The sequence below is a fragment of the Gymnoscopelus braueri genome (genome assembly GCF_963280865.1).
Source record: "Gymnoscopelus braueri genome assembly, chromosome: 22".
Lineage (NCBI taxonomy): Eukaryota > Metazoa > Chordata > Actinopteri > Myctophiformes > Myctophidae > Gymnoscopelus > Gymnoscopelus braueri.
Genome location: NC_137624.1, coordinates 428,650 through 444,163, shown reverse-complemented (window position 1 = coordinate 444,163; position 15,514 = coordinate 428,650). Strand labels below are relative to the sequence as shown.

The window sequence follows — 15,514 nt, the reverse complement described above, 5'->3', positions numbered from 1 at the left end:
CAAACAAAAGGAATCTCGTACAAGCGTTGAAATAAGGAGATATTACGAATGTAATATACATAAGAAAGTAGCTTTTAAGTTTTTAAAAGTTAAAACTCCAAACTGCGTCTCTCCGGATATGACGTAGAAACGCGGAAGTCAAGACGCGTAGAAAAACTACATTCCCGGCCCAAAAACTACAAATTGCGCGTCTGGCCCGAGTGAAAGCTCTCACACAGAAGAACAAAGAATGAGCTATGCAAAAATACCTTCCCCCTCTAGAATAAACAACAACACGAAACAGTAGGCCTACGCTGCTCTAAATTTAAACCTCCTATCCTCACCTGTTCACAAAGTCAAGAAGCAAGACGCTTCTTTAATCCTATAAACAGCCACATTCTAAAACTGGCTCTTAACCAAAACATAACCGTTCCATTCGCCTTCGTAGGTTTCCAAAAATCAAATCCAGCTTCATATTTACACAAATTTCCACTCGACACAATAGGCCAAGATAAAAGAATCACTCCTCTCAACCAACATCTCTAAAGCCTCAAATTTCAACCATATAGTTCTGTCCATCTCTTACAATAATACAAGCGGAATCCTAAGTCCAAACAAAAGTTTTAAAAGCTTACCATACTCCACTCCCCTCTTCAAAACATTATACCTATTAACAATGTTTTGAGAAAAACTCATTCATTCACGAAGAAAAATTGGAAACGAACCCAAGCTACTGTGTGCACTAGCAGCTCAAGTCCACAGTCACTTTGCAGCATACAAACAATACAAAACCATCCGACGCTAAAAAGCAACACAATAGATAGAGAAAGAGAGAGAGAGAAAAAGAGAGAGAGAGAGAGAGAACCGTAGCTCTACTCGACCCATTAACAAACAGGTCACAAACGCTACTAGCAAAAAGCCACCGCGATGCTTGGAAACAACATATGCAAACATGCACAACGAGTACCAGGAACCAACTTTAAGTGCCATCAGTGGGCTGCCCTTACATTACATACTTATAGACATTCTTACCGAACCGAATAGTTTCCACAGGCCTCTCTGTCAACCTTAAACGCTGGGATACAATGTTGCAAACTGTTTCACAAAATAAGCCTAAAATATCGGTATTTAGATTCCCCGACAAAACAAGCTTAAAATATAAAACAACTCAGAACACCCTATCCAGCTCTTTCATACCTAATCTACCTTTCACAACCATGTGGAAATATCCGGGGCGCTCGCGTGTATTATAACTAGCAAGATTAAATACCAGTAGCGAGAGTCTAGATTACAAGGCTCTATTTTATCACAAGAGCCCTCTTTGACCAGATGCGCGTTTTACACTTTCCGATCAGATCCTACATCTAATTAATGTCTAGCTTGAACCCCTAGAAAGAAATTAGACGCTTTAATGTACCACGACAAATCAAAAGTCCATTTATACTATCCGAAATGCAGTTTAACCCAGACACGGCTTGAACCCCCGTGAAGAGATCGAACATTTTTTTGTGGTACACGGAAACGGTGAAACACACAATTCTACGCTTCCCGTGTTAGTGTCTCACCAATGCGTGCATGAAAACATACACTCCACAGGCTCCAAGCGGCCTCCAAGCACGCAACTTAAAACCACACAGAGACATCATCCATTTCCGCCGGAGCCAAAATGGCCCATATAAGGTCTTTTTTTTTCTCCAACCGCCATAAACACGGACAAAGTGTAACATTAGAGGTACAATTCACACATACCTTCAACGAAAACTTTGTAGAAATGTCCCGTGTTCCAGCAGCAAGGGGCCTAGCTGTCAGCCAATAATTGTGTGGTAAACTGAGCCCATTTTGGAAGACGGAAGCAGACATGTTTCTCTGGGTGGTAATAAATCACAATCCTTTAAAGTCCGAGGCAGTCATTTCCAACAATCTTTTTATTGTCAAAAAGGCAACAAATACAGGGTTCAATATTGTATTCCGCATCTTTGTTCATAGGACCTGCTTTGTCCTGTTGAACGTGACAACTGTGTGTAGCCGAAAATCACAGAGAGTCCTGTTTTTCCCAATAGCACCATGTTATAAGCAAACAGATATTCCTCCTTCTGACCACTCACAACACAGATTTTATAGAACAATAGACCTTCTTGGGCAGGCCTTCTCAATCGGCACAAGGAATTAGCATCTCACTTGGTTTAAACATGTGACAATTTACTTTAACCCTTATCTATAAAACTGTACCTTTACACAAGCTCATATTATGCAATCTTTGTTTAACACCTTATTACCTTCAAAATAAGACCACACATATATGTATCCAACTTTGTATGAATGATTTAGACAGAAAGAGATGATTTAAAAAGGACTTAGCGTTTTCCTTAGATTCAAGAAGAAAAGTCTACATGCAACAAAACTGGTTTCTCCCCAACCACATTTGTTCACACTTGTGTACTTACTATAGAATAAGCTTTTACTGTGAGCTAGTTATAATTTACAATAATTCAGTTTAAGTCTATTTCTTTTAACAGCTGGCTGTAGAGAGAGAGAGAGAGAGAGAGACATGGCAACATGCGTGATTAGATCGCATAATTACAATGCCTTTTTTGGGAACAAAGAACTCGGCTGGGTGTGGTCTTTTAGGTTAGCACCTAAGACAATAGACAGGATAGCTAGACTGTTTACCTTAGTTAGATCACTACAGCTGTTCTCCCCCACTCACAACCCTCTGGCCTCCTTGTTCTGGTCTCACTCTGACATGGAACTTCTTGACAATTTGTGTTCATAATGTATTAATAGCATATTAACTTCATATTCATCAGTCTTGAATACTGATACACGACAACCATAACATTCATTATCCAATAACTTCATAACAATAATAACGGTACTAAGTTTGGATTCCAAGAACCTTTGAAATGTCCATCAACCATGACTCTACTGAAGAGCCCCACCATTTATCTGGTAGCAATAACTTTACTCTTGTAGCTTGTCACACAACATGACATCAATTGTCAACCGCTTTTATAAGAATGCATTACATCCGGGGATCTGAACATATGTTGATCCCAAGATAAGACATGAGTGCCCTCATGAATTGCTCCCCTCCTTTATGCCCTGAGAGCATGAATGCCCTCTGCTGGACTGACTGCATTTCGCAATTAGCAGTGTTAAACCATCTTTAATATAACGAAGACCATTTAGACGGGCTGCTATTGCTAAAGATAAAGGAAAGCAGTTGTTTTCCTTCAAGTGTTTCAAGATTTACTTAAGAAAATCCCTGTAACCTACCAGACTCTTATCCAAGGTGTAAGCAGCAAAATGTATATCACCTTGACAGCAAGAATAGCTTAATTAGCTTTGCAATACAAGAGCACAGGGGCAACTTTAGAATGCAACCAAAAGCTTACATCTAACCAAGCAATGCAGCCAACACAGTATAATAGCCCATTACTTACTTGATTTGCACAATTTACTTCATTATTATATTTACCAGCCTCCACTATATCTTAGAGGCAAATTATTACCTGCAAATTATTACCAGAAAATGTAGGCTACATCAGATGGAAATAGCTATATGCACCAATTAGCACATACTAGCTGCAACATAAAATAAATTACCACAATATAATGGCCATACTGCACACTATAGTCTACTTTAGAATAAAATGATGCACCATGAACCATAAGTTCTCTTTACAGCATATTTGCTTATAATAAAAATACATGGCAACCCAGCACTGTGTTGCGGTCTATGCTTGCAGTCCCATAGCCCGGAGGGAACGCACTGACGTTGATCTGCACATGTGAACCACAACATGTTTGGAAGCGCAAGAACACACACTAGCTCTTCTTCATCCACAAGTGTACTTTCTTATCCTACTCAAGATGACGGCCAGACTGTGCATTAATCGTTTTTAACCAGTACATTATATGAAACATAGGTTTGAGCAATGCACTGCATAAAGTGACGCTCTCCCTCTCTGCTCTACGTGCAGTGATGCCGGTTTGAGAGAGAAATCAGCCAACCTAGACCACGAGAATACTTGTATTTAACCTGTATTATCCCAATGTATGCATTGCCATTTTTTTTTTTATTACACATTAATCTGGGGACCATGACAGAACCACATAAGAAAGCGATCCCAAAATAACTATTCCCCAGAAATAAGCCAAACCCACCAATAATAACAAGCGATTTGACAGAAACCAGCCAATGTTGCTTATAATGAGATGAGGCCCCATAGCCCGGAGGGACACAACAGAAAGCTCTGCTGGTTGAGCTAAAACACCGCTGTTTTTCAGCTTAACTTTGCAAACATTAGCAAGGAGCAGTTTCACTACAATTTAAGTTGCTTTGCTTTTAGTAATAGAACGAGTATCATATAACAACCAGCGGCACCAGACCACCACTGAAGCCTCAACAATGACATTAGCAGCAACAGCATATTAGCTTTTTTCAGCAGCATAGAGAAGAACACAGCAGCCTTAGTAGATAAACAAACGCAACGCCATACCACCTGGCCTTCACAGAAGCCTATAGACAGCAGTTTATGAGCAGAAAAGCATGATTCAAGTACCGTATTTTCCGCACTATAAGGCGCATCTGAGTATAAGGCGCACCTTCAATAAATGTATTATTTTCATATATACGGCGCACCGCATTATAAGGCGCATCCGCACTATAAGGCGCACTGACGGTGCGGCTTATAGTGCGGAAACCAAGGGAACCAATATTGATACATATATAAGGCGCATCGGATTATAAGGCGCATCCGCACTATAAGGCGCACTGACGGTGCGCCTTATAGTGTGGAAAATACGGTAGCATGAAGCAGTAGCTCCAGCAAACAACCAAACAACCAGCCAGGAACAGCAAACGCCGCATGACAACAAGCTAGAAGACACAACCGGATGGAATGCCCGATTCAAGAGAACTTAAATACCCGCCCAATGGACCCTTCGCTAAACCCCGCCCCAAACCGGCTTGTCCTATCCTACGTTAGCAACGGTTACTAAGCTAGGTGAGCCTGGCAAGCTTTCTCTACCAGTCGCAAAATGCCGAAGCGTTGCGTATACGGGACTTGCAACTCGGATGCAAGATATCCAGAACGTTTACAGGGAGGAGTTGTATTTTTCGCCTTTCCGAAACCAAACAAAGAACTGGAGAGATGTAAAATATGGATTAAACAGTGTGGAAGACCTCACGCACAGCTTAATCCATCGAAGATAACCAAGAACTACCATGTTTGTTCCAAGGTAAGACGCTAACGCAAAGCTCGTTTTTTACGCACGTTCAGTCGCACACACACACACACACACACACACACACACACACACACACACACACACACACACACACACACACACACACACACACAGCTTTTTCATGCTACATTACTGGTACAGTTAGGATTCTCAGTTGCTTGTTTTAACATTCGAGTAAGGTAGTTGTGTGTCATTTGAGGCTGAGCAAATATACCAGATAAACACTAGTAGCTTAAGTAACGTCGGTTGCTAATAAAGACACGTTCTAACACTGGCCTCTTTCTAATAGCATTTTGTGAATGGACGACCAACGCCAGAGTTTCCCAATCCTGTATCTGCTATCACCGTGTCTGACCAAGGACGGGAACATTTGGGAGGCTGCAGAAAACCTCCATTCAAAAGGTTGGTTATGCAAATCAGAACATAGTAGTTAATAAACTAACTTTGCTTTCATAGTGCTTTATTAACATGGTGTGGATATACACTTGTGAGTTGCTTTGTGTGGACGTCGATGCGTTGTATCATTACAGATCTGATGTAACAGTCACAACTTGTGACTTACATCTGATCTGTATGATGCAACGCATCGATCGACGTCGTCCACACAAAGCACTCATTCACCTCTGTTGTTGTGGTGTGTTAACTCTGCCATTGACATGAGTTAGAAAGCTTTTAAAAACAATGTAGTTCTTTTTTTGGTATAGTGCATTTTATTTGTGAAAATTTAACTCAAAGTAGCTGCCAATAAACTTGTAAAAGAAAAAAAACATTTGACAGGCAGAATCATTTTCTTATTTTTTTTAACATTTACAGACTTAGAAGTGCTGAACCAAGTGCTGAACTCAGTGCTGAACAACCCTCCACCTCAAACCTCACCGAAGAAAGTGCATCACAACACCATGGCACACAGGATGATGCACAAGCCTCCACCTCAAACCCCGCTGAAGAATCACATCACTGTGGCAATGGTAAGTGCACATGTATACATGTTTGTTTGTTTTTACCTCTGGTGGCAGCTACTAAGAAAATAATCAAAGAAAAATGAATCTAATTTATTTTTCATGCCACCCCACTTAACAGCATCAAAATGGATGCGCTGTAGGTGGTAGTCCTCTTTACACATAATGTAAAAATCACACCATGGCATGCCTGTGAGTGCCAGCTGCCCCATTATTTGAAAGTGATATATGTGACTCTCCCTGAGCTTGTAGCTACCATCTGCCTGCCTCTTGAGGTATACACACTGTTGGATGGTGTCTTTTGATGGGCACTTGATCTCCAAAAGTCCATAGCTTGTACTGTCACCCTCACCCCTCTCTATGACTTTCCTGTCTGGTGAAGTGCCAAGGTGTGGGGCGTGAGGATTTACCACGAAGCCACAGGGTAAAGCTCGATTGCCTGTGACCTCACAGTACTGCCTTGCTGCAGTGGACTCGAGGTCTATCCCTCTTTTCATTGCCTTGGTCTGTCTCTGCAGTGGGGTCTTGATACTGGTAGCAAGACTTTCATGGTTGGCTCTCCTGGAGCATATTCTATGAAAGGAGGAGCTTGATGTTAGTCGGGGAGAACGTGCAAGATGCCAAAGGTCTGATGTGTTTTGTTGTCTGGTGTCACGTTCTAGAGCTATTGACTCCGACAATGTGATGCTCATGTTACTGTAACAATTTTGGTTGTTGTAATGCAGCACTGTACAGACATCCGTTGGTTGGGATGGTAATGGGAAATCGGGGAAATCGCCAGGCTGGTTTGCAGGTGGTGTTGTTGATACAGCTGTGCAGATGACAGGAAGCTGTAATAAGGAAGACAAATGAATTAAATGATTTAATGTTCTTTTTTGTTGTTGTCATTTTTACTATTACAGAGGCACATCATCTCACATGCAACCATGAGGAGGAACTGAAAACTCTAAAGGACAGATTGGCACAACAGACGCAGGAGATGGTGAAGCTGAAAATGGCACTGGATGCGAAAGACGGCCAACTCCAGCTGCTTAGAGAAGAACTTTGTGCACGCACAACCAGTCCAGAGAGTTTAAATGAAAGTTCTGTCCCAGGATATTTCCACTACAACACTGGATTCACATATGATCAGTTCAACAACTTGTGTGAATTTTTCAAATTGCCAAATAATCCAGATGCCCCACAAATACAGATTCCTCTCACATACATAAAGACAGACAAGAACATCCAAGAAATGCCCTTGCGTAGTCAGTTTTTGCTCACACTAATTAAATTCAGACAAAATTTCAACCACAAAGATTTAGCATTTCGATTTCACATTCCTTTACAGAGTGTCAGCACACTGATGAACTCCTGGATAGACTACATGTATGACAGACTTGGCCAACTGGCCATTTGGCCACATAGAGATGTGATTTCACAGAACATGCCATCTAACTTTAAAGAGGACTTTCCAAACACTTTTGCAATACTGGACTGCACAGAACTAAAGATAGAGAAGCCTACTTCATTAGTCTTGCAGAGTCAGACGTATTCCACTTACAAGTCTGCCAACACACTCAAGTCTCTAGTTGCCTGTGACCCACGAGGTGCTGTTATCTTTGTGTCTGCCCTCTATACTGGATCCATCTCGGACAAAGAGATCTTTAATCAGTGTAATATCATGGAGCAACTGCAGGGTTTGATTCGGTGTGGCTACCTTAATGTAGGAGATGGTTTAATGACGGACAAGGGTTTTCTTATTGAAAAAGAAGTGGAAGATATTGGCCTGAAACTTAACATTCCACCATTTTCCAGGTCCAACCGTCAGATGCCACATGCAGATGTTGAGATGACCAAAAAAATTGCTAAGCACAGAGTTCATGTGGAAAGAGCCATTGGCAAAATTAAAAACTTTAAGATTATTTCTGGTAAGATCCCAAATACTCGTTTAGGTAATATTAATCAAATATGGTATGTGGTTAGCATGCTGTCCAACTTCCAACCACACATCATCAAAGACGAGTGATCTAACTCCTTGACATTGAAAATGTTTTGCTTTTCCTCAATGTGATTCCGAAGGTTTCTTTTTTTTATTTTTTATTGTTGGAATAAAGGGTTGATGGTACAATCTTTACTATGAGAGATTACTTGTACTTCTAAGTGGAATGAAATTTGTATTAAAACAATACTCTCAGTTCAGCCAAGTGCTTTTCATTTACCTGATGGCTCAAACCACTTCCAAGGGGGTATTTGCTTCCTCCTACAGCTACATCGACAGGGGGTCTGTTGGCCAAATAGCTGATGGGTGCTCCTGTCTGTCGCTGCAGCAGGCTCAAGTCCTCCTCTGTTATAGAGTTGCTCCTCATCCTAGCAAAACAAAAAAAAGAGTGTACTGCTATGAATGATCCCATTATTCCCATATGAACTTGGTTATTAACAAATATATTTATGCTACTGTATGTGTGGACCTCATAAAGATGAGCTGATGATATGCATCAGCCTAGCTGTAGTATACAACCCTCGTAGACGTATTTATGATTCTGACGTTTTCAATCTACGAGAGTTGTAGGGTAGATCCCCCATGGGCAACTGGACTTTCTGCACTATGCCCCTCAGATACTCCAAACGTGTACAAATTGAAAATAAAGGTGCTTACCCCAAAGCCCCAAATGTTAACTACTTCTACGCGGTAGTAGTTTAATGTAATAATCCATATCTTTCAATAAAGAAGTGTTTTAATGCAGTCTGTGGCCGAATGCCATTTTTTCACCCTCGTTTACTTACTGTTTACATTGAGTGTAATTCCGGGTGTCACCGGATGCGCCCCGTCACTACCCGTCACTACCGCCCATTGGGAACTTCCGACAGAATCGGCCACAGACGGCATTAAAACACTTCTTTATTGAAAGATATGGATTATTACATTAAACTACTACCGCGTAGAAGTAGTTAACATTTGGGGCTTTGGGGTAAGCACCTTTATTTTCAATTTGTACACGTTTGGAGTATCTGAGGGACATAGTGCAGAAAGTCCATGTCTCCATGGGGCGTTAACCCTACAACTCTCGTAGATTGAAAAAGTCAGAATCATAAATACGTCTACGAGGGTTGTATACTACAGCTAGCATCAGCCAATGGTTTCTTAAGAAATAAACTTAAATCAAACGTAATCCTTAATGAGGCGTGGCCGCATATTGTGAGTTAACCTTGTTTGTAAATAATGTAATAATAATTTAATAATAAGTCTGAATACCCCTGCCCCCCGTTCATCTTGAATGTACCTTTTCCCAGTGTAGTGACAGTCAACAGGTCTCCGTTTGCGGTCTTTCTTGGCTTTTGCGACCACGACGGACGATATGGGCACGGGGTTTATTTTGGGTCCTCTGGGTTTGTGCCATTGTTGTGACAAACTAGTGCATGATCTTATAGGGCTTTCTAGTTGTGCTTTCATGACATCCAGTGTATGAATCAAACCCACGATGTGGGAACAATATCCAGGTGCGCTATAAAAACACATGGAAAACAGGATGATTTATGGGCTAAAACACATAAGATACCGAAAACTATGGGAAGTCATGACTGAACCTTAGCTTAAAATAAAACAATATATTTACTTACCCTGCAATGCAAGAACATTGTTGATCCTTTATATGTTTGTCCACAACATGAATGGACAAGACGTGAGGTGGCTGACTTTTACATTGTGAACGGTGCGCCTTCGCCTCGATTTGAATGTCATGTTCATTCATTAGACTTCGGCGACACATTATATTGTGGATATATTTTTCGAACGCATATTGCAGTCCCTTCTGCCTGGTTCTCTCTGAAATTTCCACACCACTACTCCAGAAATTTGACATGACCTCCTTGGGAATGTCTTTCACTGAAATAGTCGCAAACTCCATGATGACATGCAGAACAGATGAACCAAGACGCGAAAGCTTGCCAGGCTCACCTAGCTTAGTAACCGTTGCTAACGTAGGATAGGACAAGCCGGTTTGGGGCGGGGTTTAGCGAAGGGTCCATTGGACAGCTGATTGCCACGTCTGTGTATGACGTAAGGATCTTGCATGACGCTGTAAACAGCCACATAGAATGAGCAATGCATGTAACCTCTCGAGTGTATGCTGCCAGAACTAACTCGCAGGCTACGTATAATTTAATGTTCTGATTTGATATTCTCACAAACAAGAAATATGGTTGTTGGGGTGTTTGAACGGCTAAATGTGCCCCGCCCCCAACATTAAGTTGAGAAGTTTTGTGATGTCAGGATTGCAATGAGTAAGAAGCAGTAGGAAGTTCAATCTGGTAAACTCAACTGAACCCCTATAAACAAATACAGGGATATGTCTATGATCAATATACATTCAATTTAACCGGCTAAACTCACCTAAACTCTCTATAAACAAATACCAAGGATACTTATTATCTTAAAATGTCAAATTTTGAAGGAAAAAGAAGATCACATTGTGGTATTGCTACTTTTACTCAAGTACAAAAATAAAAAACGTGAGTGCTTTTTCCAACACTGCGAACATATCTTCCCGCTAACAACATATTAGCCTGAGGATCATGTTGGCGTGGTTTGCTTGTTGTTAGCTTGTTATCTCCTCTTATCATGTTGTCAGATTGTCATTAGCTTGTCGTTAGGTCTTGTTAGCTTGTCGTTGACGGATGAAGATGGATGCTCTTTCATGTGTCAGTGTAACGTTGGATGGGCGGGGAACGGGAACACCTGCGGCCTGGACTCGGACATCGATGGATACCCAGACTCCGCCCTGCCCTGCATAGATAATGACATCCACTGTAGAGCTGTGAGTATCTACTTAAGCCTGAGTTATACTTGGTTGTGTGCCGTGACGGTGTCACGCACCGAAAATAGCCGATCTGCAAGCTCACAATGCGTCACGTTGTGAGCTTAGATCAGCAATTTTCATGTAGCCCATATAGGGTTAATATACATGGGCTACGTGTGTGTGTGTGTGTGTGTGTGTGTGTGTGTGTGTGTGTGTGTGTGTGTGTGTGTGTGTGTGTGTGTGTGTGTGTGTGTGTGTGTGTGTGTGTGTGTGTGTGTGTGTGTGTGCGTGCACACGTGCGTGCGTGTGTGTGTGTGCGTGCGTGTGCAGGATAACTGTGTGAACACCCCTAACTCGGGCCAGGAGGACACGGATGGGGACGGTGTTGGGGACCAGTGTGACGAGGACGCTGATGGAGATGGCATCAAGAACGTGGAGGTACGTTCACCACTGTCACAACTTAACAAAGTGATAAAGAAAGTCAGCTAAACTGAGCGATTCAGTCTGGATTCCAGGCTAGCAAATTAATTCAGTGTCACACAAAAGTATCAAAAATAGCAGATCTACAAGCTCAAAAAATGTTGCAATGCGACACATTTTGAGCTTGTAGATCGGCTATTTTTGCTATGTTTGAATTTGAATCCTGCCAAAAAAAATGTTTACATATGAGGTTTCCACCCGACAGCAACAATATGTGATAATTCACATTTGATGCATTGTGTTTTTAGGGCTGTCAAAATCTTCATCAAATGAATCACTGTTTAGCTGCCCATTTCTAAATATGCCCACAATAGGCCCATGTTCTCTGCATATTGTTGTGGGAAGATATGGGCAGATATGTAAATATTACATGTCTTTATTAGGAGAAATATAAAAACCAAGGTGTGCACCATTGGTTGTACCGATTTAGGAAAGCAGTATTATTGAGGTTTATCAACTAGCCTACTTACAGTAGAAAGCACGGTGTGCGTGCGTCTGTGCGTGTGACATAAATACAGTACTGTAAAACTGGGCTGGTTTCAGGCAGTCAGTAACGGAGCCGCTCTGTTTTGGTTTCATTGAATACTTTATTAGGACTTTGAAAACAATACGGCAGTTAAGTGAAAACACTATGCTAAAAGCATAACACAAAATGTATGGGGGGTTTGCTCTCTGGGGGCAAGCTAGTGGGGGATCAATGTATCTAAGTCCAATGATATTGTGGGGGCAGCCATGTTTCTAGGTCAGATTTTAATTTGGTTGGGGAATCGAGAAGTGTCATGGCTGTTGGTAGTAGGGCATTCCACACTTTGGTGGCAGCAGAGTAGAATGCATTTTCCCCATATGTTTGTGCCAAATATAGGGAGGAGCTGCCTCTAGTGTTGTGCCCACCATGGGTGTCTCTCACTCTAGACTAGAGAAGTCTTACCAGTTTTTTTTGAGAGGTCTGCAATTTCGTTTTTAGTGACTCTGTCACAAATGAACTCACCTGCTAGAAGAACCGCACCTGATATCAAATTTGAATGCATTAATTCCATAAACGAATCATCCCAAGATAATACTGTAATGTTGACAGCCCTAGTATAATGCACATACTGTACCATGATATTCTACATCTGGCTGCATAACCAGGGGGTTTCTCTTTGTGTCCGGGCAGGACAACTGTCGTCTGGTCCCCAACAGAGACCAACAGAACTCGGACACAGACTCGTACGGTGACGCGTGTGACAACTGTCCAAACGTCCCCAACAGCAGCCAGAAAGACACAGATGGAAACGGAGCAGGAGACACATGTGACAACGACATTGATGGAGATGGTACGAAATTCTAATGTGTATAAATGTACATTTACATTCAAATGACCTCATGATCTGCTGTCAAATACTGCTGGAATAAGGACTCGCATTTTTGAAACACCACAATGTAGAAATACATTGCCCTAGTCTCGTACACAGCAGAGAAAGGAAGGGAACCACTACTGGCAGTAGAAATTAAGTGTAGGAACATCGGACTCAAGTGTGTGTGTATGTGTGTGTGTGTGTGTGTGTGTGTGTGTGTGTGTGTGTGTGTGTGTGTGTGTGTGTGTGTGTACGGTGGTGGTGGTGGTGGGCGTGTTGCCGCGTGTGTGTGTGTGTTAGCAAGCGTTTGTGTGTCTGTGTATTTTTACAGGCAAGACCCGCCTAACTCTGTCTCTGATTGGCTTAGCCAAAAATTTTACCCCACGTTAACCAATCATCACTCCTCTCTGTCCACTTTCACTTTTTCATGGTACCGTGAGAGGACAATACCTACATTTGCCTATGTTAGATGACAGGCAGGCAGCTCCGCGGGGGGACACAGTTCAGTTGGATCACATAATGTAACGCAGTAACGCACCCATTTAAATCACAGTAACTATTACGGCGTTACTGAATGGGAAAAGGTAACTAGTTACGTTATTAGTTACAGCAAAAAGTTGTTTTGTTACATAACACGTTACATTAGTAACGCGCTAGTCCCAACACTGTGCGTCAGGCACCCGGAACTGGTGGCAAGCAAACTACTACACTCTGGGAGCCAACCCAGGCACAGCCAGGAAGGGCAAGAGGTGCGCCACCTACGTACACACAGTGTGGCACAACAGCAGCGCTGAGAACACCGCAGAGATCTGGACCCTGATGCTAGACAGGATTGCTGATTTATGCTGATGTGTTTTGGTATAACACCATGACTGTGGTGTCTGTTTGTTCTGATCACCCCTTTTTCCATTGATGCATTAGTTTGTGTGGTCTGATGTGCGCAATTGCCACATAATTCCGTGTAGCGTCGGGGCGGGTAGAGCGTCAGGAGGTAGAGCGTTGTTACGACACTGGGTATAGGGACGCAATAAAGGCAAGATGGTGGTATATGCCAAAACTCAAGTTTTATTACAGTGAATCAGTTTTAAACATACAATCGGTATGAATATGAGGTGCTGCTAGTGCAAAGAGTGAATAGGGCTGAGCTGGAACCAAATCATAAACTGAACCAAAATCATATAACACTTCCGTAGCCACTATAGAACCTCCAAATCTGTCTACCTAACTAATAACCAAAACAGCAATAAATACAAATCTTATCTGACTACTCTATTCTTACTTAAGCAAACAGAAATACAGAACAAAGGAACCTACCCTCTACCTGGTGTGCTAACAACAAAATCTAGCAGAATAATAGAAAATATGCACAATACTAAACCTGCGCTGGATCAGTAACGGTTTGCACTTGAGTGTTCAGTAGCAACCTTTCACAAATGAGGTCGAGCCAAAAGGTGAGTTAAGGCAACATGAATAACTTTACTTTGGTGGGCGCGCTGGCACTAGCCTACGCTACACACAAATACATATAAAAACTGACAGCCGTGATGAATGGAAGATCCAGGCCGGTTTTAAAAGGATGGAGGGAGCGCTGATTGGAGGACGATGAATGGATGAGGAGTGGGATGAACCAATGGCGTGCTTGGCGTGGATAGCACTGAACCAATCCTACGGACGGCCCCGCACACAGGGTCTGCATAAAAGGCAGTGGTGGAAAAAGTACTCAAATGTTTAAAAGTATCAATGCTGGAATGTAGAAGTACTCTGTTACAAGTAAGTCCGGAATTCAAAATTTACTTGAGTAAAAGTACAAAAGTATTGGTATCAAAATGTACTTTAAGTACCAAAAGTAAAAGTACTAAAATGTTTGAAAATAGCAGATCTACAAGCTCACAACGTTGTGTGCTTGTAGATCAGCTATTTTCAAAATTCCTCAAAATTGTACTCAACTACAGTACTTGAGTACATGTACTTAGTTACTTTCCACCACTGATAAAAGGACACACAACTTTAACTTTGTTTGTGTTGTTGTTGTTGTTGTTGTTGTTTTAACTTGCTGTTCATTGTAGGCATTCCCGATAAGAGCACGTTTTCCACTTTTTCCACCACTGTGTCTTCTTCCTCCAGGCATTCCCAACGTCCTGGACAACTGTCCTCGTGTCCCCAACCCCATGCAGACGGACCGGGACGGGGACGGAGTCGGGGACGCGTGTGACAGCTGCCCTGATGTCAACGACCCCATGCAGGTCAGACCAGAGTGGGTGTGATTTGGGGTCCTAGGGGATGGCTATTGCCTCCCCTTAGCGTTCACATTTAACCTCAAAATGTACTTCTTCTATGCACTTCTTCTCACTATATTTTTTGCATCCTGACCTTAACTCTCTGATGTCTGGCATTTTATTTGTACCCATTAACCCATTTAATCCGGGAACACATCTCTGTCATTTTAAGATTTCTTTGGCTATTCAAAAATAGCAGATCTACAATACGAGCTTGTAGATCTGCTATTTTTGAATGTCACCGGATTGAATGGGTTAAGACTGGAGGCCGATTCTACAAATTCCTTCTAAATCAGTACTTTCTCACACTTTCAACATTTTTCAAATTAAAAAAAAAAATGCAGATGTACAAGCTCTCACCACGACACAAAGGGACGTGCTGTGAGCTTGTAGATCTGCTATTTTTGAATAGCCAACGCAAAAATCTAAACTGAGATGCTTTCCCGATTTTA

General features: G+C 41.9%; 1 protein-coding gene across 1 annotated transcript in view; it reads left to right on the top strand.

The window, feature by feature from the left end:
- LOC308078268 (thrombospondin-3b-like) overlaps positions 1-15,514 on the top strand; it is a gene marked incomplete at its 5' end in the record, with an annotated part of 95,952 nt that overhangs the window by 56,465 nt on the left and 23,973 nt on the right. The window contains 4 exons of the mRNA XM_080419390.1: positions 10,877-10,987; positions 11,300-11,407; positions 12,606-12,765; positions 14,911-15,029. Coding sequence (XP_080275516.1) covers positions 10,877-10,987; positions 11,300-11,407; positions 12,606-12,765; positions 14,911-15,029 — 498 coding nt within the window. The remainder of the gene's footprint in view (positions 1-10,876; positions 10,988-11,299; positions 11,408-12,605; positions 12,766-14,910; positions 15,030-15,514) is intronic.